This window comes from Macrotis lagotis, chromosome X, assembly GCF_037893015.1.
Source record: "Macrotis lagotis isolate mMagLag1 chromosome X, bilby.v1.9.chrom.fasta, whole genome shotgun sequence".
In the NCBI taxonomy this organism is placed as follows: Eukaryota; Metazoa; Chordata; class Mammalia; order Peramelemorphia; family Peramelidae; genus Macrotis; species Macrotis lagotis.
Window position 1 is genome coordinate 450,614,507 of NC_133666.1, and position 25,326 is coordinate 450,639,832.

Sequence of the window (25,326 nt, forward strand, 5' to 3'; positions counted from 1 at the left end):
ATAAAATAAAATTTAACCTCTTTCCCCTTCAGTAATGATAGTAGAATATAGAAAAGGGGATAGAAAAAGAAAATAACAGTTTCTTAAACCAGTTATAAACATTAGACTTCTACTCTTCTAGATGTTACTTGACTTATCCAATGAAATTAGTGTGCATATTATAGGAGGAACTCAATCATATCACAGGATCATAGACCTTAATTGGTTTGCAGGGAACTTAGAGCTCATCCAGTGCAATCTTCTCATTTTGCAGATGAAAAAATTGAGGCATAGCAAGGTTAAGTGATTTATTCAAGATCATGTAGATCTGGTGGTATTGTTGTAAATGAAACCAGCGAACAAAAGGAAGTTGCATATACTTGACTGGAAGAAGCCATTGAAGCAATTAATACAAATAAGGCATCAAAATATCATTTCATTTAAGACTTGGTCATTTCATATTGCAGTGTCTATGGTTGGTGTTTGCAAAAAAGACCACCATGAAGGTATTTATAGTCTGTGTGGCAACATCTGTTGCAGATGATGAAGAGGTAGAGAAATTCTATAAAAATTTCAATAAAATCTTCCAATTAAATCAACATGTATTTAAATAATTGGAAACTTCAATGCAACAGCAGGAATCGGGAAGTACAGTGGAAATGTTGGAATATATTGTTGAGGAATAAGAAATGAGATTGACCAAAGACTTGTATATCATGAATACATACTTCAAGAAAATAATTTGAAGTCATTTGACATTATGAGCAATAACTAATAGCACAGAAAATGAAATTAATTATATTTTAATAGTTTAAAAAAATCATGATTCTGTTTGGGGAGTCATGTCTAAATCAATTGTCAATATATATAGTCTACTAACTTGTTATTATAAAATAAAAAATATAAAACTAGAATAAGGAATAAAAATGAGAAAATAATATTGCTTGCAATTTAACAACTCTAAGCAATTTATTAAAGCTAATCATTAATAATAGAAGAAGAGAATGGAGGAAAGGAGCATACAGGAGTTTAAGTGATCCAAATCAATTGCTATAATGAAAAGACCAGAAGAAAATAAAATTATTTTAGACACTTGTCAATTTAAAATACTTATCAAATGGAAAGATAGCACAGCTGAAGGTTACACAGGTTCAGACTGTAGACTTACTTGTAAAATTGTTCCAAAAATGATGGAAGACTCTCAACAGTCCTGCTTTAAAAAATAGTGAGAAGCAATGGAAAGTTGAAAATGATAATATAAAATATGCCACTATGAACTCTGTAAGTAAAAAAGAAGATGGCCTCATAATGTGACCAAGGGACAACTGGTGGCTATCCTGTGTGCTCCATAGGGATCATTTTAAAGTCAAGAGAAAGTGAGGAAGTCCTACTAACCTCCCTTCCTTTGCCTTTGGTTGACTGTGGATTTCTGTGGCAAAATCATGTAAGTGAAAGTGTCCCAGAATTCAAAGGCATATTTTGGCTCTAATCTGAAGAGTTACAGGAATTATATTGAGATCACCGACCCATTTGAATACCTTAAATATTTGTTTTTTGGCTAACAAGATCTTATTTCTTTTAGACACTATACAAAAAAAAAATCCATAATTGGTGGTTGATCCAACCTTCATCTTTCACAAGAGCTCCAGGCCCACATTTGCTGATGAATATCTCTATCTGGTTATTCCATAAGCATCACAAAATTTAATAAATCTCCAACTCACTTCTTTTCTCTTACTTTTATTACCTTATAACTTTTCTATTTCTTTCAAGGTAACATTATATTTCCAAACACTCAAGTTTTCAACTTGTTACTTCTTGATATTTTACTTTCAATCATGGCTTGTTTATGAGCTATTTCTAGAACAACTTGTATACCCTTCTCTCCAATAAGATGGTCACCATCTTTATTCATTGACTTTTTGCTTGGAATATTGCAATGACCTTTTAATTGATGTTCTTGAATTTAATCTTCACTTTGCTCCCTTTTACTTTATCTACCAAGCAGCTACCAAATAAATATTCCTAAAGTTTAGGTCTGACCCTACCACAATCCTTCTTAAGAAGTATAATTAATTCTCAATTGTCTGTGTGATGAAACATAAACTATTTGGTTTTTAAGGCCCTTCACAAAATGACTCTAAACCTATCTTTACAGGCTGCTTGCTTATCAATGCATTTTTCATTTCAGCACAACAGGCCTACTTGCAGGGCATTCTATCTCACTTATATGAGTGTGCATAGATTTTGTCCTTTTCTGGAATCCCCTTTGTCACCTCTACCTGTTAGAATCCTTATTTCCCTTCAAGGACATGTGTCACATTCTACCAGAAATCTTTCTTAATAGTCCTAGATGATGATGCTTCTTCTACCTAAATTATTTTGTATTATCTTATATTTATATTTACTTATCTGTGTAAATATTGTTTCCTCCAATTAGAATATAAACTCGTAGAAGGCAAGTACTATTCCATGTGTCTTTATATCTACCATCCAGTGAAACACAGAGGCGTAAGAAATGCTTGTTGAATTGAATTGAAAATACTTGTTTGTTGGGGAGAGATGAGTCAAACAAATCATATATAATCATGATGGCTTAATTTGTAATTGTTAATGGGTTTAAATATAAAATAAACCAAAGGTTTTATTTTTGTTTTTGTTCTTCAAAAAGGTTAGAATGGTGGAAGTAGATGTATACATTGTTCAACAGTAATATTGTACAGAAAGCAAATTTCCTTTATGTTCTATATTGGAACAGAGGTGTATATCAAAGATTGAAAGGGAAGATAGGGGAGCAGTGCTACATACTGATTGGTTGTTAGCTATGATTGATCCATGGTTCATCTTTCATTTTCTTTAATACATTTGGTTGTATTTTGGAAATTGTTCGAAATCCTTTTTATTAATTTGTTTAATGTCACTGATTTCTATAAAACTTATGAGGTCAATTTTATTTAGTATACTTTAGTCTTTATCCTTGCCCATTAAAGGACTGATTGGCATTAATTTCTATTTTTTGTGATTTTGTCAAGTGACAACTCCCTGACTGAATGCTATATAATTCAGCCTTTCACTCAATCTACTTTGATTCAGTCCCTCTCCATATATATATATGTATATATAAACATATGCATATATATCTATGTATATGTATATACATATAGATACATATATATTTATACACATATAAATTATTTTAATCTCTAAGTTTAAATAACTTACAACTATCATACAATTGTATTTTCAAGGATTTAGACTGTATATTTAATCAAGTACAATTCAGATTTCTAGTTACACATCAGATGGTTCCCTTGTCTCTCAATTCAACTTTTACATTGAATGAAATGATAGTATTTATTTTAAAAAGGAATGGTAGGATAGTTAGGAAAAGGAATATCATAGGATTTTCTGAGATCACTTTTAAATTGCAGAAAGAACTTAATGGGTGTGAAAGTATCAAAAGAAATTCAACTTTAAGATTAATTATAATTTGTGTATTTAGTTCAAAAACAGATCACATGCCCATAATGAATTTTTTCCTTACCTCCAATTCATAAAGTTCCTTTCTTCCTTTAAGATGTAACTCAAAAAAAATGGAACTCAAATAATATCTTCTGCATGAAGCCATTCCTAACTTCTCTGCTAGTACCACTCTCACGAACTTCTAGTAGTTAACTATTTTTTGTGTATATGCATATATATACATACATATACATTGTATTTATTAACTTTATATATATATGTATATATATACATATATATATATATACACACACACTTAATTCCCTTAGTTGAATGTAAGTGCAATTCAAACATAGATTGTTTCAATCTTTGTATTTATATATCCAATGCTTCACATAATGATAGAAACATAACAGGCATTTAATAAACACTTGTTGATTGATGAATAGATTTCTTGACCCCATGCCTTTGCATAAATTGTCCAGCATACCTATATAATTCACTTCATCTCCATTTTCAGCCCTTTCTTCTTCCAGATTACTTATCAAATACAGGAAAAATCAACTTTCCTTTACTTGAAGCCCTGTCTTTCCTCTGACATTTGAAATGGCTCTTTAGTCCCCAAGCACATAATTACACATAGACAAGAACCTAAAGGATCCCAAGTTGGGGAAGTAGGCTTTCCTAGCCTTCCTGTCTACAGAATCACAGTTTTAGAGATAGAAGGGACCTCAGTGGCCAACTAGTCTCTCCCATATCTTGCAAAGCTCCCTCGGTTGTGCTTAGGCTTGAGCTATTTTCTAATTGCCCTCTACCTGAATGAAGGAAAGAAGGGAGGAAATATGATTTCCCATCACACCCTGACCTTTTTCACAGAAAGCCACAGAAGAATGCCAAGCATGTTTTTTTTTTCTCCCTGAGGATTTCCATAACCCATTTTCCTCTACGTGAAGAAATTTCTGGAAAGAATTGTCTGGAAAGAAAGTTGTCTATCTTGTAGGGAAAGCTAATTGTAATGGTGATATACCAAATGAAGGATTTTTGACCTTCATTTCCATATTTGTTTTGCTTTGGGGAATATGTATTTTTGAAAAGAACAACAGTTCTCATATATTTCATTCTTTTGAGAAATTTGGCATTAATGTACTAAAAAGTCCTATGTAATTATTGTAATGCTTTAATAATTTTTATTTTTTCAGCTCCATTAAATTGTTGATCTATTACCTACTTTGTTCCTCAAAAGAACCATATAAGATAGGAACTATTAGTATGGCAGGTTAAATTATGGTACCCATTTTGATGAGAGGAAACTGAGGTACAAAGAAGACAAATAATTAAAACAAGGTAGCACAGATAGTTAATAGCAAAAGTGGTCATAAATCCAATCCTCCTGATTCTGGCTCAGTCCCAGTTTCTAATGTGACATTATTTAATAAAAGAAGTACTATGGCCTTTGTCATGCAAATGAAGTTTCTCTTTGATGTTTTCATTTTACCCTTTTAACCTTGCAGAAAGGTTAACCTTTAGCCTTTAACCTTTCCTCCCAGTTCAAGTTCCAGTGGCCTTTGACACCTTGTCAAAAACTACTTTCCAGAAAGTACCCACTGTCAGTTATTTGGACCTTAGCTTAAATCAAAATCAGTGTGTTACCTCTCCCAGGAGTATTTGTTTTTTAAGCTTTAGCTACGATTTTGCAATGAAAAGCTTTGGCTCATTCTGTAACAGACAAATAGGAGTAGGTGGAGTAGGTGTCAGGGGAATGGAGTGGATGGAGAGGAATCTTTGTATTTCCCTGGAAATTATATCATAGAGTCCACATCACCTCTCTGGGACTCATTTTACTTAAATGTAAAAACAAAAAAAAAGGTTGAATTATATTTTTTCTAGCTTCGACTTTATATGAATAAAGTGGCACCCTGTTCGGCCATCAAATTAGACTGGGCCTTCTTGCAAGTAAAATGACTCGACTCCCCAAATGACTTTTTCCAACTTATCCTTATAAGTTGGAAATATGGTTGAATAATGTTTCAATATTTAAAAGTGCTTCAGTGAACAGTGGTATTGATCTGGAATGGATTCTGCATCTTTGGAAGAACAGTATGATATAAATGATATAAATGTGTCATATGATATATGTCCTTATCAGTATGATTTTATTTTTGTAGCTTCCAGTACTTGGCTGTGACTATTCATTGAACTCCCGAGGTGTTCTCTATACTGCTAACTCTTCCTGCGTTTTGTTGACTGGCTAGGATTAGAGCCAGGGTAGAGCTCTCCAGGTCACAGGAGAGTAGGAGATTAGGTCTCATTCCTCTTCCTTTTTTAAAAAAGGGAAAAATCATTTACCTAAATTTGGTTTGGGCTGCATAGTGCTATGTATAATTTGAAGCTAAAAAAAGATAAAAACTTTTTTAATAAAAAGAAAACTAAACAAAATTCACTTCTACCTAGTTAGTTCAAAAGGCAAATGTCTTAAATGATGCCATAGATGAGGTGGCATGTAAAATAAAAGAAAAACTGTTTTAAGATAAGAAATTCATTGTCATTAAGAAGTATACATATATATGGTGACGCTGGGGACAAATGACTTAGGTGACACACTATTGACATCTGGTAGTATAGATAACTCAGAACAACCAATTAAAATGAATCCAATGGTAAAAACAATAAAAAGCCACATGTTCTGGAGAGGTAGCTTAGTAATATTTCTTTGTATACATATATGCAAACATAGATACATATGTATGGGTGCTTGTATATGGGTGTGAAAACAGAGGTAGCAACAGATTTGGGGGGGAGAGAGATACAGAGAAAGCAGGGGGGCAAATGGAAAAGGGTGGGAGAGAGTTTTGGTTATTGAGATTGATACAGGATTTCAGGGGGCTTTTTTTTTTTAGGGTCTTTTTTTTTCAAGGCAATAGGGTTAAGTGGCTTGCCCAAGGCCACACAGCTAGGTAATTATTAAGTGTCTGAGGCTGGATTTGAACTCAGGTACTCCTGACTCCAGGGCCGGTGCTCTATTCATTGTGCCACCTAGTGGCCCTCGGGAGGCTTTTTCGAGCGGTGTCTAGTTGAAGTGTTGGGAATGGTAGCTTTCTCATTTTTTTAAAAAAAGGAAGTGGGATGAGAACTTATCTCCTACTTAGAAACCTATTCTGTTTTCCAAATATTGTCAAAGATTAAGATGCATTTTCCACATTACAAAAAGTTGTATTTTTATGTGTGTACATGTGTATAAGAATATGAAGAGGATTGTTAACTTTAGTAAACAATGTTTTATTCTCCCTTTTAGATATGTAACTAAGTGAACTGTGCACATTTAAAAATGTGAGTTATATAATGTTAATTCTACCTTTCCCCCTATTCTCCTACTTTACATAAACCTACCAGGATTGATAAAAATAAGGTTAGATACGTGGGAAATACTTTCAAAAAACACTATAAATTTGTATTTACTAAAATAATGGCATACACGTTCACTTTCTGTTCTATCTGGGTAGCTCAGTAAATTGTATATTGATTATGCTAATGGAGCTGGTTTCTTTATTACTTGACTGCAGATACTCAAACATGCAGATTGAATGCACATTTCTAAGGTTCTGTAAGAAAAAGTACATTTTTAGAATGTAGTGTTGGGATAAATAGCTAAAACTTAATGCTAATTAAATTTACATGGAAGTCTATGGAATAATTTTTGTATTCTAGTAAATGAAAATTACAATTCAAATATTTTTAAAATGATGCTATTAGGTTTCTTTTGTTTGTTTCACATTCCTTAAGGAAAGTGTTGCAGAAATGTACTAAATCAATAATGATCTATTTTTATAGTTTATTTTGGGTTGTGTGGCATTTCTTGTTTTGTTTAACAAGCTGAAAAAGCCATAGACATTCCAGATAGTATGCATTTTAAAATTTATTATCCCAACTAGAATAGAACAAAATGAATCTTTTTTCAATTATGTATAGTTTTATTTTATTGTAGTTTATAGTATTCCTAAAGTAATAAATCATAGCTATATTTCTTTGCCTTAATTTTTCATTTGTGAAAAAATTCATTATTTAATAAAATTTTCTAATTTCTTTGTTTATTTGATATTAAATTGTCTTCAGTACAATGAATTTATCTTAAGAAAAAAAGGAAGGGAGAAAAAAAGAAACAAGACAGGTGAGAGAAAAAAAAAAGAAAGGAACAAAACATCTATCCATAATGAAATATCCATGTTTTTGAAATGGGCCTCCTAGAAGTAAGGTGACTAAAGACAATTGATAATGATGTCTTATTTTAATTATTTTCACATCTCTTTCTTATATATTTTTGATTATGGTTCCTTTTCCAATGAACCAAGATGGCATGGAAAGGATGTTCAGCTAAAAAAAAAGAAAACAAATCAAATAAAATAAAATTAATGGCATTTTATCCTTTGAGAATAAAGATATTACTAGAATGGAAAGAAAATGTTCAAGGTTGATTGGGGAATGGAGCATTATGAAACATTCCACAATCTTTATTTTAATTCAGCAATTCTTTCCTTTTTATGACCAATAATAACTCAAGAAATATCCTAACAGTAAATACAACTAGTCCAAATTCACAAAAGTAGCTCTTCTACAATGGGTAGCAGAGATGATTTTCATAGTTCAAAAAACTAATGTTCATGTATGTGGTAATGTTTTTCCTCTTGATAATTAAGCAGTACATTGTATCAGGTAGTATGTTAGAAATAATTACCCATTCAGTTTTACCTGTTAACCTGTGTTAGGATCATTCTTGGTAGCATCACTTTAAAATAGACACAAAAAGGAATTCTAGAGGTAGAGTTAAGATGGCAGAGAAGAGCTCTCCCTATATTCCCTCTAGATAACTTTAAAATAGCATCTTAAATATAATCCTGGAGTGATGAACTATTAAAAGGTCAGAATGAACATTCTTCCAGACCAAGACAACAAAACAGATCAGAAAGAGGGATCTGTTATATGGGGGGAGAAGAATGACTCAGAACCCAAAAGAATGCAACACCAGTGGTGGGATTAGGGAGGACTAGGTGATGGTAACAGAAGAAGCATCAGTTTTGGGAGTTCTCAAGGAGGAGATGATCACATCATCTTGGAAACACCAAAAACATCCAAAATTTCCAAACCTGGCTTTGAGAACAGAAATGTACAAAGCCTGAAACCTGAGAAAGATTTCCTCCACCCCCACACTGGGACCAAATCCCCAACTATAACACAAAGTTTTGAATTAAGAAATAGGGAGGAAAAATGAACAAACACATGAAAAAAAGAACCTTATGAATCTATGATGATAGGGAAAAATCAAGACAAATTCAGAAGACCATGAAGTCAAAATAGCTACAAAGAAAATGTGAATTGCGCAAAAAGCTGAACATGAATTCCTGGAAGTGCTGAAAATTATTTCAAAACTCAAATAAAATGGTTGGGGGGAATTAGGTAAATGAAAACAAAGGAAAAAATTATAAAAAGTCAATTAATAACTTGGTAAAGGAGACACAAAAATACTGAATAAAATAACATTTTAAAAAACAGAATTGACCAAATGAAAAAAGAAGTACAAGTATTCACTAATGAAAATAACTCTTTAAGGGTAAAAACATCACTTGTACAAAAATATTCATAGCAGCCCTGTTTATGGTAGCAAAGAATTGGAAATGGAGTGAGTATCCATCAATTGGGGAATGGCTGAACAAATTTTGGTATATGTATGTTATACAACACTATCGTTCTACTAGAAACCAGGAGGGATGGGATTTCAGAGAAGCCTGGAAAGACTTGCATGAACTGATGCTGAATGAGATGAGAGAACCAGAAGAACATTATATACCCTAATAGCAACATGGAGGTGATGATGAAGCTTAATGGACTGGCCATTCCATCAGTTCAATAATCAAGGACAATCTTAGGGCATCAGCGATGGAGAATACCATCTGTATCCAGAGAATGAACAGTGGAGTTAAAACACCTTCAATTAAAAAAAAAAGTTGTCTTATCTACTATATAATTTTGCTATCTCTAATATTTTATTTCTTCCTCAAGGATATGTTTTTTTCTCTCAACACATTCATTTTTGATCAATTATAGCATGGTAACAATGTAAAGATTATCAGACTGCCTTCTATGGGGGTGGGAAGGGAAGGTGGGGGGAAAATTGTAAAATTCAAAACCTTAAAAAGATTATAGATAAAAACTGCTATTTTATATAATTGAGAAACAAAATATTAAAAAATTAAAAAAAGAAAATAACTCTTTAAAAAGCAGAATTGGCCAAAAGGAAAAAGAAGTACAAAATCTCACCAAAGAAAATACTTCCTTAGAATTGAACAACTGAAAATTAATGACTCTATAAGACATCAAGAAAAAATAGACAAGGTCAAGAGACTAAAAAAACCTATATAATTGGAAAAGCAACTACCTGGAAAATAGATCAGAGATAACTTGAGAATTATCTAATTACCTGAAGGCTATGATCAATGAAAGCACTTAATCTTTATGTTTCAAGAAATTGCTGAGAAAAGTTTCCCTAATATTCTATTATCAGAGGGAGAAATAGAAATTGAAAGAATCTATTGTTCACCATCTAAGATTCCAAAGTGGAAGTTAGCAGGAGTGTTATAGCTAAATTCCAGAGTTTGCAGGTCAAATAGAAAATATTTTAAATAGAATGAAATGTCCAAATATCATGGAGCCACATCAAAGGAGTGAAGTGTTTGGAATGTGATATACCAGAAAACAAAAACGCAGAGATTTCAATTCAGAATAACATAACCAGAATAGTAGTATGATACTTCAAGGCAAAAAAAAAATGGATATTTAATGAAATAAAGGACTTTAAAATATTTTTGGTGAAAAGACCAGAGTTGAATAGGAAAAAAAAATGGTCTTTCAAATGCAAGACTCATGAGAAACATAAAAAGAGAAATTTTAAGATATTCAATAAAGTTAAACTGTTTACATTCTCATATGAGTAGATAACACTTGCAATTTCTAATACCTATCATTATTAATTAGAAGAATTCTGATGCTTGGCCATCATTTTTTTATTTGGAAGAAGAAGCCAATCATGTAAGGAAAGTGATGCCATAATAATGCATGTGAATTGAATTTGAGTGAAGAATGTGCTGTGCTAAGTCATCAGCTTTACTTTCTCCTCCACAGCAATCTGGGTCCAGTGGCCAGATTTGAATCAGAATGACTGGAGATGGCCCTAGATTTGAGGCAATCAGGGTTAAGTGGCTTGCTCAAGGTGATACAGCTAGTAAATGTCTATTCTATTTGGAGGATGTAAAAAGAATGAATGGGTACTGAAGATGGAAGCCCTGGGAGAAGGAAGAAGGGAGAAGAAAATTGTCTTACATAAAAGAAGTATGCAAAGAAGAGGTTTTACAATAGAGGAAAAAAATGTGAGGAATGGGAAACATGAACTTTACTTATCTAAAATAATTGAAAAGGGGTAAACATACATAATCAGTTAGTAATAGGAATCTATGTTACTTAACAGGGAAGTAGCAGAGGAAGGAGAAAATGAGAGGGGGGAAGATAAAAGGCGGAAGAACGTAGAAAGAAGGAGGGAGGGGGAGAGAGAGAGGAGAAGAGAAGAGAAGAGAAGAGAAATAGGGGAAAATAGGATGAATGAGATTGAAGATTAGTTATCATAACTGTAATGTGAATAGGATGTGTTCACCCATAGAATAGATTGGAAACCAGAATCCGACAATGTCTTTGTTACAATAAGCACACTTTAAGTATTGAGACACAAAAAATTAAAATAAAGGGCTATAGCAGAATCTATTATTCATCAACTGAAGCAACAAAGGCAGGGGTAGCAATTCTGATCTTAAATTAAACAACAACAAAAATGATCTAATTGAAAGGAATAAGCAGAGAAACAATATCTTGCTATAGACAATGAAGTAATATCAGTACTAAATACAGATGCACCAAAGTGTATATCATCTGATTTCTTAAGAGAAGTTAAGTGAGTTTACAGGAGAAAATGGATAGTTGCAAGAAGTGGCACAACGTGGCTCACATTCACCTTGAATATAATGTTTGTTTGCCCCACATTTTGTAAGATGGCTTTCTTTGTCACTTTTTTTTATGGTGTGTTGGACTTGTGGTCAGGAAGAGCTTAGTTCACATCTTGCCTTTAACACTTAATAGCTGTGTGACCCTGAGTGTCTACCTGAGTGTTTACCTTGTAAAATAGGGATGATAATAATAAAACATCTTTCAGGGATGTTTTAAGGATAAAAAGGTAATATTTGTAAAATGCTTTGCAAAAGTTGGAGTAGTATATAAAAACTAGCTATTGTTGTTATTGTCATTTTGGAAATATTAAGTGTGTTTAAGGAGGATATTAATAAACTGAACTCCAATATTTCATTACTTATCTTCACAAATATGATTTTGCTTTAGTAGTACTAGAATAATTTGGTATGGAAAAGAGCTGTTTCTTGGAAATTATTGCTATATATGAAATCATACATGGACCCTTAGAGTGTCCTTTGTTTTTTCTCATGCATCCTGCTACTGTTTGAATCAGTTCGATCAGTTTTTCAGAATTTCTAGAGTTATCAACACAAAAATTATTTTTTTTCTGAGAGAAATAAAATTCCTTATAAAATTGAGGAAGGACCACAATAGCTTGTTTTAAGATTAAAAACAGGGACATAAACACTCTTCCCCCCTCCCTTTTTTTAAGGGTTTTTTGCAAGGCAATGGGGTTAAGTGCTTGCCCAAGGCCACACAGCTAGGTAATTATTAAGTGTCTGAGGCTGGATTTGAACTCAGGTACTCCTGACTCCAGGGCCAGTTCTCTATCCACTCCACCACCTAGCCACCCCATAAACAACCTTAATACATAAGTTGTTGTAGAGACTCCTGAGGCACCATTTGTTCACATGAGGTCAAACTGTAACAGACTGCAGCATCAGCAGCATCTTCCCTATTAACTTGACCTGTTAAATAGTAAGGCTTCTGATATGCCAAGGAATGAATTCACAAACCTGAAAGGAGAAGGCTTCTGGTAAAACAAACAAAAACATATATTTTAAAAAAACAAGTATATTGTCACTAGTCTTGGTTTAGGAGAACATGCGGGTTGAGGAAAGATTTTTGCTCACAAGGATTAGCAAATTTTGAAAGCAGAGTTTTGCTTAATTTCAGATTTTTTTTCTTTGAGATTCTTCCTGACTATTTGCATTCTCTCATTATATCATATCTTCTCCCCACAAAGTCATCTCCTTTTTATCTTCTTTCTCTGGCAAACAGTTCTATTCCCTTTTGTTTAGGTTGAATATTAATTGTCAGGTTCTTTATTTAATGACCCATTCTCTCTTCTTGTCTCTGTCTCTATCTCTTTCTGTCTGTATCTCTTTGTCTCATAACAATTTTCCTTGGTTATAGAATATTGTTAATAAATGGATGATCTACTGCTGCTTTAATTTTTACGAAAAGACTATTACTGAAGTCTCTTTAAGTATTTTTTCTCCCTATATTTAAATTTATTCTTATTTGGACTATTGTATTTATGTCTGAAATAAGAATCAAGTGACAAAAATCTCTACATATCAATGAAAACTTTGACAAATGCCTGCAAGGTCAACTTTTGATCCTTGTGATCTAGGTTTAAAAAAAAAAGGTTTTTTTTTAACTTTCCAAATTTCCATCACTTTCATAATCAATATTGTTTATAATTAGGGGAATATGGGATGGAAGATAAATTGGCTGAGGGGAGAAAATAGGAAGAGAAAAATGTAGAATCCTTTAAGTCTGTGATGCAGACTTATCATTGACTGATTGAAGTAGGTATTTTAAATCAAGATATCAGCTGGATAGCTATCATGATTCATTTTAAAGATTTACAGGTTTGAGAGAATCATATTGATACCTAACATGTAACTGGTTTTTAAATTAGGTTCTAACTGCATTGGATGGGAGGAAAGGGTAAAAGAAGAAATCTTGGGTTGGTCTTCACTTGTTTTCATTTGACTATTCTGTTAAAGATAGTGAATGATTTTATAGATAGTTAAGTAGTTGAAGGTACCTGGGAATTTTCAAATTTTAAAAAGAGAATAGTTTTTCCTGGTTCCAAAAAGCTCTTGCTTCTTTTCTTATCAAGCTTAGTTTCTTCCCCCGTGGTTCCATCTCAGCATGATACTAGTAGTTCCACTGTGGATCAAGAGTAGTAAGAAATTCACTTTTTGGAATGTGCTCCTTAGATATTCTGCATCTGTTTCTTTCCTTCTTGGTCTTCAAACACCATGATATATCTTTAGGATGAAAAATTCCCCACAGAAAATTTAAACTTGATGTAGTTTAGTTCACTGATTTCTCTGCCTCATATCTTTTCTACATTCAACTATCTTCCAGTTGCTGGCAAGATTATATTTTTCTAAAAACATATATTATACCCCTCAGCTCCAGCAACTCCACTGGCTCCCCATTATCTTTAGTATCAAATATAAACTCATCTGTTTTGCATTTAAATTTCTTCATTGTCATGTCCCTCCTTACCTTTTCAACTTTACTCATATCCTTACATTTTACAATCCAACTTGCAAAATCCTTACTTGCAGTTCCTTACACCTAATTAATACTCCATGTTTCTCCTCCATTCCTTTGTGCTATCTCTCATGCTTGTAATGTTCTTCCCCTCGACTTGAATTTTTAGGTTGTCTGGTTTCTTTAAAAACTCAGGAAAAATTCTACCTTCTACAGGAAGCCTTTTCTAGTTACTGCAGTTGCTGATTCCTTCTTTCAGATTACTTATTCGGAGCTAGACATTACAAGTTGTCTCCTCTACTAGAATGTATTCTGTTCAAAATCATGGATTATGTGTTTTTATCATCTTTCTGTCTTTAACCCTTAGCATAGTGTCTGACTGTTGATGACAGACAATAATGATATCTTTTGCTGTCTAGGAAAACTAAAGAGGTAGAAAAAGGAGATAAGTTCATAAATTTTTTTTTCTTAAAACAATAAAATGATCTCTAAAATATAATGAAATGGTTAGACAGAAAACCTTTCCTAGTTATTTTTCTTCCCTAATACAAGCATCTTTTCTTCACATCAATTGCTTGTTTTTGATAGTATAGAATAAAATCTTAATACCATATATGGTCATCATACATGATGAGTCACCATAACTGACCTTCAGGGCTGAGGTTCGAAGATCAATGATGCTCATTTCAGGTACTCCACCTAACATCTTTGTTTTATTTTGTTTTGTTTTGTTTGTTTACCTTTTCTTGACAGTAGAAGAAAATGAGGCAGAGGACCATCAGGAGGGTGTAGGACAGACGGCCACACAGTCTGGTAATGCTGCATTCCTTCATTAGTGCCTGCTTACCAATTTTAATAGTATGCAATTTATGTTCCCAAAGTCTGTTTTCATCTTCTGGGATTTCAACCTCAAATGTATTGCTAGAGCCAACAAAGGAAAAAGGAATAATTCCATACATTAATTTCAGAACTATATCCTGAAAGGGAAATTATTGTTTCTTTGAGAGTTTAAGGTAATTTTTTTTTCCTTATTTTTCTAGCATGTTTAAGTAAGATCAATGAAATAACTTTGAAAACCATTAAAGGGGAAGGAACTCTTACGCACAGGATCTGATGTAAATAGGCAACAGATTAATTTGTTTTTTAGGCAAGTAGATTCTAAATATGTCAGTAAAAATTTAAGACAAGACATTTGTACAAATGTGGACCTTTTAAATGTTACTCTGGACAGAAATAGTTATCGTTTGGAATGGAGTACTCATGAATGAGAGAATTGTCAGTCTGCTATCTATTTCTAGAAGTAACTAGAAGCATCCTAAACATAAGGCATCCAATTTCACAAGTTTTGGTTTGTTTATTTAGCATTTATACAGTGAATATAATCGAATTCTCTTCAGCAAATTTTCATAATACAATAAAAATTTTAATTTTAGAAAAAAATATTCCTGACACAGGACGTGAATACATTTCCTTAAGTCTTTATGTTTTTACAGTTACTTCATTAACTTGCTCTTTAGGAATTCATGTGGACTTAACTGAAGGTTTGATTTTAAGCAGAATATTCTGTGTACTTTTTATTGGCAGTTCTTTGGACTTGTTCCAACAGTATTGGTTGACTCAAGATTGTGCATTAATAAATGCCAAAGCTGTTTAATTTGGTGAAAATCTGGTTATGACCATAGAATAGACTTCAGAAATGGTCCAGTTTTAAGATTGCATGCATGCATAAGTGCGAATTTTCATTCATTCATCACTTGCCAGTTTTTGTTATTAAATAGTCTTATCATATTCATAGATTTGCATCACTCCTCTATCTCATTTTCTGCCACTCTCATAAAAAACTGATTCTGGATTTTAGGTCGGGGCTGATGACTGGAATTAACCAGGAGTAACCTCATTTATATCTTCTGTAAGGGGCAGAAAAGGCCTGCCCTGTGTACATGCTGCCAGAAGTTTTTATAGTAATACTTTGTATCTAAGCTCTGGCTCTTACCATTAAATGTGCTTTTTATAGAGTACCAAGTTATAAATGTAGTGCAGCTACGGCATATTAATCTTACTGCAGAGATTTAATGAGGCAGTTGTTTTGCGATGGACACTATTGGGAGCAGAGAGCGACAGAGTTTTACTTTACCACTGAGCTGCAGAAATATTCCTTGCCTGGTAATAATTATAACCACATGATCTCTTAAGTTTTCCTTTCTTTGGCCAGTGCTTTTCCATGCGAAAGTGGCTTGGAAGGAGGTCCATTACAAGGAGTGAAATGGATTAGAAATTGGGCTGTTTTCTCAGTAGTTTGACATTTTAGCTCTGATCAGGCATGGATCCTTGTTGCACAGAGAGAAATATGTAAGATGAGTTTCAAGAATACAGATAGTCTTTGCCAGTCCACTGAGATGGCTTTTAGATATTCATTACTTTTACTTGACTTTTATATAGGTTATAAAAAGTAAATGTGGTGAAACCTCATTTTTACATGGACAGAATAGAATTTCTGCTGCTCGGCCTTAAACTGATCCCACACTTGAAATTAATTGAAGTCCATGGGTTTATTGCCTCCAACTCTTTTAAGCCAGGGTAATTTTTCATTTTCCCCAAAGTTGTGGTTTTATTAGACCAAGTTACAGCAATACCATCTCTTATGAGGAGGAGGAGAAAAAGGAGAAGGGAGAAGAAGGAAAGCCCCACCTATCAGAAAAATCATACCGCTTTTTTTTTTAATTTCCATTTATAAATAATACTAAAATGATCAATGGCAGAAGATATTCATTCAGTTTTTTAAAAAATTATGTTCACAGATGAATTTATTTCTGTTCCAAATTCATACTTTATTTTCATTTTGGCTAATTATTTATTGAATCTTTGCAGGGAGGTTGAAAGGAAGCGGTGAAAAGTGGTCAAGATGAGCTTTATCTATATTATTTCCCCCTGTGGTGATCTATTGGCAGTGTTTGTGGTAGTGGGGTGGTAGACTGTGCCCCAAGTCTGTGGCAGTGTTTGTGGCAACAATTTGTGGACAGGAAGCATTTACTAGTTTTAGATGTAGAGTGAGTAGTATTTGAAAGTGTTAATAAATTTGATATAATGAATACAGTAGACATGGAGTGAAGAGTTAGTGTTAAACATACAGTCACTAAGACTGAAAGTAGGAAAGAGAAAACCAATTAGGATGGATAGTATAGTAATAAAATACTTTTTATGTTAGGATCTCAAAGGGCTTTATAAAAACTACATAACGAAGGCTCTGTGCAATTAGTGAAGTGCAGCTACCTCTGGGAAAGGAGGTTGATTGTCATTTTAAATTGCCCCAAATCTTTACAAATGATAGTGATGGGGGGGGGACCTCCAAACAAACAAATTCTAAAGACATTTTGAACATATGTGGGAGAGTCTTTATGAAAATGAAGGATGTATAAATCCATTTACCAAGAAAGAGGCTGAGACTTCAAGAACTCATTACACCAAGGCATCATAGTCTATAATCGAACCCATCTCCCAGAGGGTCCCACTTAAGTGTTGACCTAAAAACAAATTCGCCAGTTGGCTGGAGCATGCATTCTAAAGTTGCAGCAGAAGTGAATAAGCTTGACTGACTTAGGTCCCTGTAGGGTTATATCTGTAAATGTAGAAGTGGAAGCAAAAAACATTTCTTATTACTCTTAAAATGACCCTAATTTTAATAATTGCACACTCTATAAGAAGGGCTGATTGGAGAAAATTTGGGGGACCAAGGCATCCAATGTCACATATTTTGATTGTTTAGTATTTATGCAGAGAGTGTGATTGGATTCTCTTTAAGTGTGAATATTCTTGAATAAGAAATATGGGGATTTTTGCCTTTTCCCCCCATCCTGATATTTACAGCAGTCAGACTCTATTCTTATTTTTAAAACAAACAAGTCTGTAAACTTTATGTGTAGCATTTAAATACACATGTTAAAATTCAGACCCAGCACCCATATTTCCCTGAGTGCTGTCAGTTTTATGGGATGAATCTGAGAGTTCAAGCTAAACAACTCATGTATGCAGTGTGCACATTGCTGCTTTCCAACAAGTGTTTAATGATGTCGGGGTCAGGCTGCAATAGTTAAGATATTTATTTCTTTTCCTGAATTACTCTCTAACCTGGCAGTATTTTAAAGCATTTGGTTAAAGCTTGTAGAGTAACTTGGGAAGTTTGCCTGTTTATAGCTTCTGAAGCTCCAGATGAAATATCAGAAATGAGCAAGGGGCAACTCTATTGGGTTGACAACATATAATTACCTCTGAAAAGTATAAGTACAGGGAGCAGCTTTTACAGTTTGGAGATATTTACTATGTTTTTACCTCAAGAAAATGATTTCTACTGGATCTCTCTTCACTACTTTTTGCCCTTCTTCTTTATCATCATTGAAGTAATCAATACTGATTCTAACATTTATATATAGTATTATTTCAGGTACTATATTATAACATATTAAAACACCCTCTAGTTGTTTCTTTGTAAAGGTACATGCTTCTTTTTAAAAAGCAAGGATTTTGATACAGACATCAGTAAGATGATTCGAATGATACCTTTCAAATGGCAACTCTACCTAAGTAATTAACTTGAATTGAATCTGTTTAATAATAACAATACTACTACTACTACTACTACTAATAAAGTGCCTTTGTTTTTTCATGCTCTATTTTCTTTAAGGTAAACTCATCATTTTTCATGGCCCAAAAGATATCTTGATGATAAAATTTTATAAAGTCTTATTAACCCATAGGCAGATTTTAGGCATATGTGAATCATTTGGGGAGTGGTGGTCTGGCTGCTATTTATTGCGATAGGAAAAAGGAGTTTGTAACAGCTGCAGGAAAAGTGGGAGGGCTTTAAGTGAAACTCAGTGTGACTAGTGGCATTGCATTAAAGACAAGGCAGCTGGAAGTATCATTTTCAGAGTAAAGGGAGGGAATGTGATGAAATTACATTTACTTCCCCAGAACAATGTTTTGTAAAAAAAAAAAGTATTAAGATTTTTCTGAATATTTGATGAGAACTTACCAATTATCTCATGATCAAATTGTTTAAAATAGTCTAGGTTGAACTAAAATAAACTTGAATCATACATGCTGTCTATTATACTTTTCAATTTTACTATTTAAATAAATATATTGTAACTCTCAAAAATGTACATACAAAAATTGCTACTTAGCTTTTACTTACTTCTAGAACTATTTGTTTTTAACTTTGGAGAGTGGTAATGAAAGGAAAAAAAGCATAGAGTTGAAATACTTAAGTCACTGTATTGTGTGTCCTAGCTTGAATAAATACAAATTTTTCTGCATGTTAGTAATCTACAAAGGAAAATAGTGTCATGGAAATAGATGGGAATAATCTCCTAGTATGAAAAGAAAATGACTTCCATCAACATGTTGCATATCTATTATATGCCAGGTGTTGTCTCTGCTTTGCTATTCAGATGTGTATTTGTGTTGCTAACTTTTCAGAGAAAATGAAAATGATACAGATCATAAAAATATTTAACCAACCCAACATTAACATTTCCAAATAGCTTTTCACCACCACCTCCCCTCTCTACTTTTTTTTAAAAACACTGTAAAAGCAAGATTCTAGTGTGTGTATGTAAGTACATTTTGTTGTATGGTGGAGTTTATTTTTCTACCAATGTCTAGCAAATAATAGGGTGACTGTGTGTTTTGACCAGTTTATGAGTAAAGGTCAATTTCATGCCTATGGTAATTAGCTGAGTTTATTCTAGGCTTTTGGCTAATTCTGGTAATTTCCCGTGAAACAGTATATTTAACTGAAAAGTAATTCATTCTTAAGCATGCTGGTTTTTTTCTTTTCATTGGAGACTATTCAGTTTTAAAGGTGATTTATTCTTTTTCTTCATGTTTGTATTTTTAAAGCGATCAACTCCTTTTCTATAGCTGTGCCAGACTTTACTAAATTATCATGGAAGTATGGAACGGGTGCTTGAATGGGGAAATAAGTGGGAAGACTGAATGGTAGTGGGGAATACAAGGTATCTTTCCAAACCCAGGACAGGAAAAAAAAAAATCAGGGAAGAATGTCACCTGTTTGTTTGACAACAAAACAGGCAGTGGTCCTGTCCCAAGGAAAATGCTGTTTTTCTGTACTTTTGCTAACAAGAAGATTAAATACAATTTTAAAGGAATTTTGTCTTTGATAGCCCAAACTCACAGATTTACTTTTCTTTCAGACCCCAACTGTAAATTAGAAGACAAGACAGAAGATGGGGATGCATTAGATTGTAAGAAAAGGCCAGAAGATGGGGAGGAGTTAGAGGAAGAAGCTGTGCACAGCTGTGACAGCTGCCTCCAGGTGTTTGAGTCACTGAGCGATATCACAGAACACAAGATTAATCAATGTCAACTGACAGGTAAACAATACTTATCACTTCGGTGTCTTCTTTTTCTGTTCTATTTCTGATTTATCTGTTCCTTCTTTTGCATATTGCCCCCTCCCCAAGCTGTTTTACTCCCACACTTGAATATCTTGGTAGAAAAATTTAGGGATTAAGGTGCCCATTTGCAGCAAACTCTGAAGCAAACTTGTCTTTAGACTTTTGAGTACATGTAGGGAGTTACGCAGTTGAAGCTCTTGTTTTTATACTGCATTTCAAGAATCTTGAAGACAGAAATTGTGTTGTTGTTCTTGTTGGGGCTTTTCATATTTGCATCCAAGTGCCCAGATACAGATCCAAGTGCCCAGATACAGAGATTCTCAATAAATTCATCTGATAAGACTTTTTTTGACTGTGTTTAACTGAAATCACCTGGAATGTATTTGTTTTAGCTATCATTTTAGCAGTGCTGGTAATCTGCATACTCCAATTACATAGATGTCAATTTTTCTAATAAATTCTAATCTTAACCTCATAATAATTCTGTAAGATAAACAGGTAAAATATTGCCACATTATCCTCATGGTGCTTGTAACTAATTTGAGGCCAAAAAAACCCCTGATTTGTTTATTTTCCCAATTTGGCAGCAGAGTCAGCATTAAAATTCAAGCCTCCTCACTTATAGTCTCATTCTAGTGTTTTTAAGTCTCTTTTCTGAAAAGAGTCGTAATTAATAATATACTTTGTGGACACTAGTGGAACATGTTGTATAATTTCATTTTACTTTTAATACTAGAAGCTGGAAGATAGTATTATAGATTTTTCCAAGTACCAAAGTTTTCTTTGGTTGCAGCAGACATCAGATAGTCAATAAAAATGCTGTAGACTTTGCCAATATATTTTTATTAAATTGACATCACTGAATACATGTCACACAGTATAATATTTTTAAAAGTTTCTGCCAAAGGCATCATTTATTTCTACAGATCATATTTTAGTGAAACTTTTTGTCTTAACAAAGTCCTAACATTGACTACTTTGGTCAGATAACTAAAGTCTAGCTTATAGTTATATAATGCTTTTTTGTAACAAAGGCTTTATATACATTGTCTTAGTAATTTTCACAGCAATCATGAGAGTCAAATAAATATCACTCTTCTTATTTTATGCAGAAATGTGTCTTTTAGAAATCAAGTAACCTAATCAAAGTCCCACCCCTTAGACTCTAATTCAGTTCTCCAAACTTCAAATCCACTTTTTTCCCTATTGTACTTGAGAAATTGTTTAAATTATTGTTAAAGACACAGTAATCAGAAGAGGTGTCCTAGACATGTTGTGGTAGTTAGTGTATTCCACCTTAAGGGGAAAAAAAGATATCTTTCTAAGATATTAACTTTATATTAAAAGGATAACCTTAAATTCTACATTGATTACTTAGTTATCCTTTAAAATGTTCTTATGGAGTGTCTGCTCTGTGTCTTCCATTGTGTTTAATCCTATGAGCATAGGATGTGATCGTTATTGCAAACAAGTATAACAGTTAAAAACAGTAATTGCTGGATTATTAAATACTGTTGTGCTACGTAGACTTAGTCCATGCTGAAGATATATTCTATTAGGGCAATGAAAAAAACATTTATTAAGATGTTTGATTTTGTACTTTTCTTATGGGTTCTTTAATATATCTACATGTATATCTATATAAATTTTTCATTAGTGCTCTCTCTATTATGGCTTGAAACCCTCTAATGATTTAGTAGATTTTATTATGATTTGCTATGACTAAAACTATTCATCACCTGGACAGTCTTCTTCCAAATGTGGATAGAATGGACCTCAAATGATAGTCCCATCTCAAACTCAAATTCTTTGCAACTTAGTGCAACTTGTCATAGCTCATTCCTCAGTGAGCTAGGAGCCTTTTCTCTAGTTACCACTTTATCATAACAGGGCACTGAAGTGTGATGATGATGATGGTGGTGATGAGAGTCCTCACAATTTAAGCTATTTATTATTGCCTTTGTCCAAGTATAACTGAACATCGTATGCATAGAATGCTTTCAGCATAATTCTACAACTTATGTATGAGCATGAAATGATATTCAGAATCTGATGGGCATTAGTGCATGACTTATACAAAATGTTTGGAGCTAGGAAATAAGTTTGGTGAGAGAGAGAATGGATATGGACAGAATCTGAAGAAAATAACTTTGTTTAAGGTCTAAATATTCTTTTTAACTAAATGGAAATCTTTGATTAAGTATAGAAAAGTTTGGGGAAAATTGAAACCACCTAGAAGCATTTTAATTGCTAAAGAAATATGACTATTCTCTTTGGCTGAAATGTTTTTGGTTAGAAGTTTAACCTGTCCAATTTTCTATTTCGCTTTATATAGGCAGTTAGATTTCCTTAAAGTTGCTATTTGTGGTGCCATCTAAAACTTACATTTATTTTTCCTTTTCTTTACATTCTCCATTTCTTATTTTTTTTTTTACTGTTTGCCTCTATTTATCTTTTGTTCTTTGTGATTTTCACAATCATCTCTGTTACTCTTGGTAGTCACACTTTTTTTGTATCTTCTCCCATGGATTTGCAGTTCTTGTCATTGAGATTCTCTAGTTTTCCTTCTCCCTACTCTTTTATATTCTCTGGATGTTTTCTTCATTCCTTCCCATGTACTTTCTGTTCTCTCTCTGCCCTATAATCCTTTCTTCTACTTCTTTCTTCACAGTCAAAACAAGGCATGAAACTTCTTTGCTGAACATTACTTTGGGAAAGTGGGCCATTCTGATCAGTGGTCTGACTAATTCTAGGTGTAACTTTTAGTGGGGAAATAGCACACAGAGATGCTGTTTCCAGGTCAGAAAATTCAGGTGTGGCTTTTGTTTTGACAATTCTTAATGCTTGTTTCAGGTTGTAGCTGTTCTAGACATATTCTTGGACTCAAATATTAAATTCTCAAATACTAATTCTTTTATTTTGTGGGTTTTCTTTCTTAGTGGCAAATTAGTCCTTCTTTATAAACATTTCTTTTGGGGCGGCTAGGTGGCACAGTGGATAGAGCACTGGCCCTGAATTTACATCTGACCTCAGACACTTAATAATTACCTAGCTGTGTGGCCTTGGGCAAACTATTTAACCCCATTGCCTTGCAAAAACCTAAAACAATAATAATAATCATCATCATAATAATCATCATAATAATAATCATAAACATTTCTTTCTCAGGTAGTCTTAAGAGTAAACTAAAGAGGACACTGATGCATATTTTGCATCATTTGACTACCTAACCAGCTGGTGACATAGTGGATCTGGAGTCAGAAATTAGAACTGGAATGATTCTTATTGATTTGCATAGCCATCTTAAGAGCCAAATAAATATTGGTATTCCCATTTCATGAGAAAATTAAGGTTCAGAAATTAAAGGTTCAAATTTGGCCTCAGACCTTTATTAGCTGTGTGACCCAGCACACATCACTTAATTTTTCTGTGTTTCTTCCTCTGTAAAACTGGTGTCATAATAAGACCTAAAATAGGTACTTAACACATACTTATGTCCTTTCTTCCTTTCATTGGAGCTCTGTTAAGTTCATAAAGGAGTTGGTGTGGAGCAGTCCAGTTATTAGAGAACAGGTAATTTGAAGCATATCCTGGCTCTAGGTTATCTCCATTGTATAAGAATTTTGAAATTACTGGTTGTTTTCACTCCTGTATTCAAATCTGGTTAGGTTCACCAAGGAGTTTTGATGTTCTCTGGAATGAAACTAATCACACTGATCCCAAAAGCCCTGGGGCTTTTGGATACAGAAGATACATTATCAAAATATATATTTAAAGAAGAAAAAGAATCCTCAATACCTAGGTAATATGTTCTAGGACTGGTCAGAAGAAGAAGAGCAATAGAAAATGTTATACCATATCTCTGTAGTGTTTGAAAACAGCATTATGTTTGCAACAACTCATTTTACAGCTGAGAAAACTGAGAGTCATCTTGTTCTTACAAACCTGAAGGAATTTTAGCTCTGGTCTAGCTTAAGGGAAGTCTGATATTATGGAATATTCAAGTTAGAAAGGATCTCAAAAATCATCCAATCCAAATGCTTCATTTTACAGGTAAGAAAAGTAAGCTATGTTATGGTTGTATGACTTGCTCTTATGTCAGAGAAGCTATAGCTTAAACTTAAGAGCCTTTCACTCAAACCCCTTATCACTCCACCATACTGACTCTCCCTAGACTGAAAAATGGGAGACCTGGGTCTTGGTCATAGCTCTGTGACTAACATACTATATGATGTTAGACAATAATAGTAATTAACTTTCATATAGCATTTTAGGGTTTACATAACACTTTAATAAATCTCATTTTTTTTCAAGCTTACAAAACATGTTGTAAATGCCAGTACTAATCCTTTCCCTCTCCTCCATTTTATAGGTGGAGAAACGGAATTTACATACTTTAAATGACTTGCCCACATTTAGAAAGGATTCAAGGGGCAGCTAGGTGGTGCAGTGGATAGAGCACTGGCCTTGGAGTCAGGAGTACCCGAGTTCAAATCCAGCCTCAGACACTCAATAACTACTTAGCTGTGTGGCCTTGGGCTAGCCACTTAACCCCATTGCCTTGCCAAAAAAAAAGAAAGAAAGAAAGGATTCAAGTCAGGAGTTAAATCTAGATCTCTCCTGACTCCAAGTCAAAGCTATTTTTGCTACACTAACCATTCCATGCCTCACTTTGCTTTTTTGTAAAATATGGCAGTTGGATTAGATGATCCCTAAGGTCCCTTCTAGCCCTAAGAGTCCATAAGAACAGGCATCTTTTGAGGTAGCCTGGAATTAAAATAACTAAATTGGCCTTTTGGATTTGGAGGGACAGGATGATATTCATACAGGTGAGTTCTGCTCTTTTTTGGGCTAATCATAAAAATATCTCTCTGGTTGACTCTGCATCATGAACAAATAAATTCTGTGTCATTATTACTTAGGGGGACATGGGGGAAAGGTGCATGGTAGA

General features: G+C 33.5%; 1 protein-coding gene across 13 annotated transcripts in view; it reads left to right on the plus strand.

The window, feature by feature from the left end:
* Window positions 1–25,326, plus strand: part of ZNF521 (zinc finger protein 521) — a 363,098-nt gene that overhangs the window by 18,148 nt on the left and 319,624 nt on the right. For 10 of the 13 annotated variants that reach the window (XM_074200375.1, XM_074200373.1, XM_074200381.1 and 7 more), the window contains exons 3-4: window positions 14,713–14,772; window positions 20,172–20,351. In XM_074200375.1, coding sequence (XP_074056476.1) covers window positions 14,713–14,772; window positions 20,172–20,351 — 240 coding nt within the window. The remainder of the gene's footprint in view (window positions 1–14,712; window positions 14,773–20,171; window positions 20,352–25,326) is intronic. The other 3 variants (XM_074200376.1, XM_074200377.1, XM_074200386.1) reach the window with 1 other exon arrangement.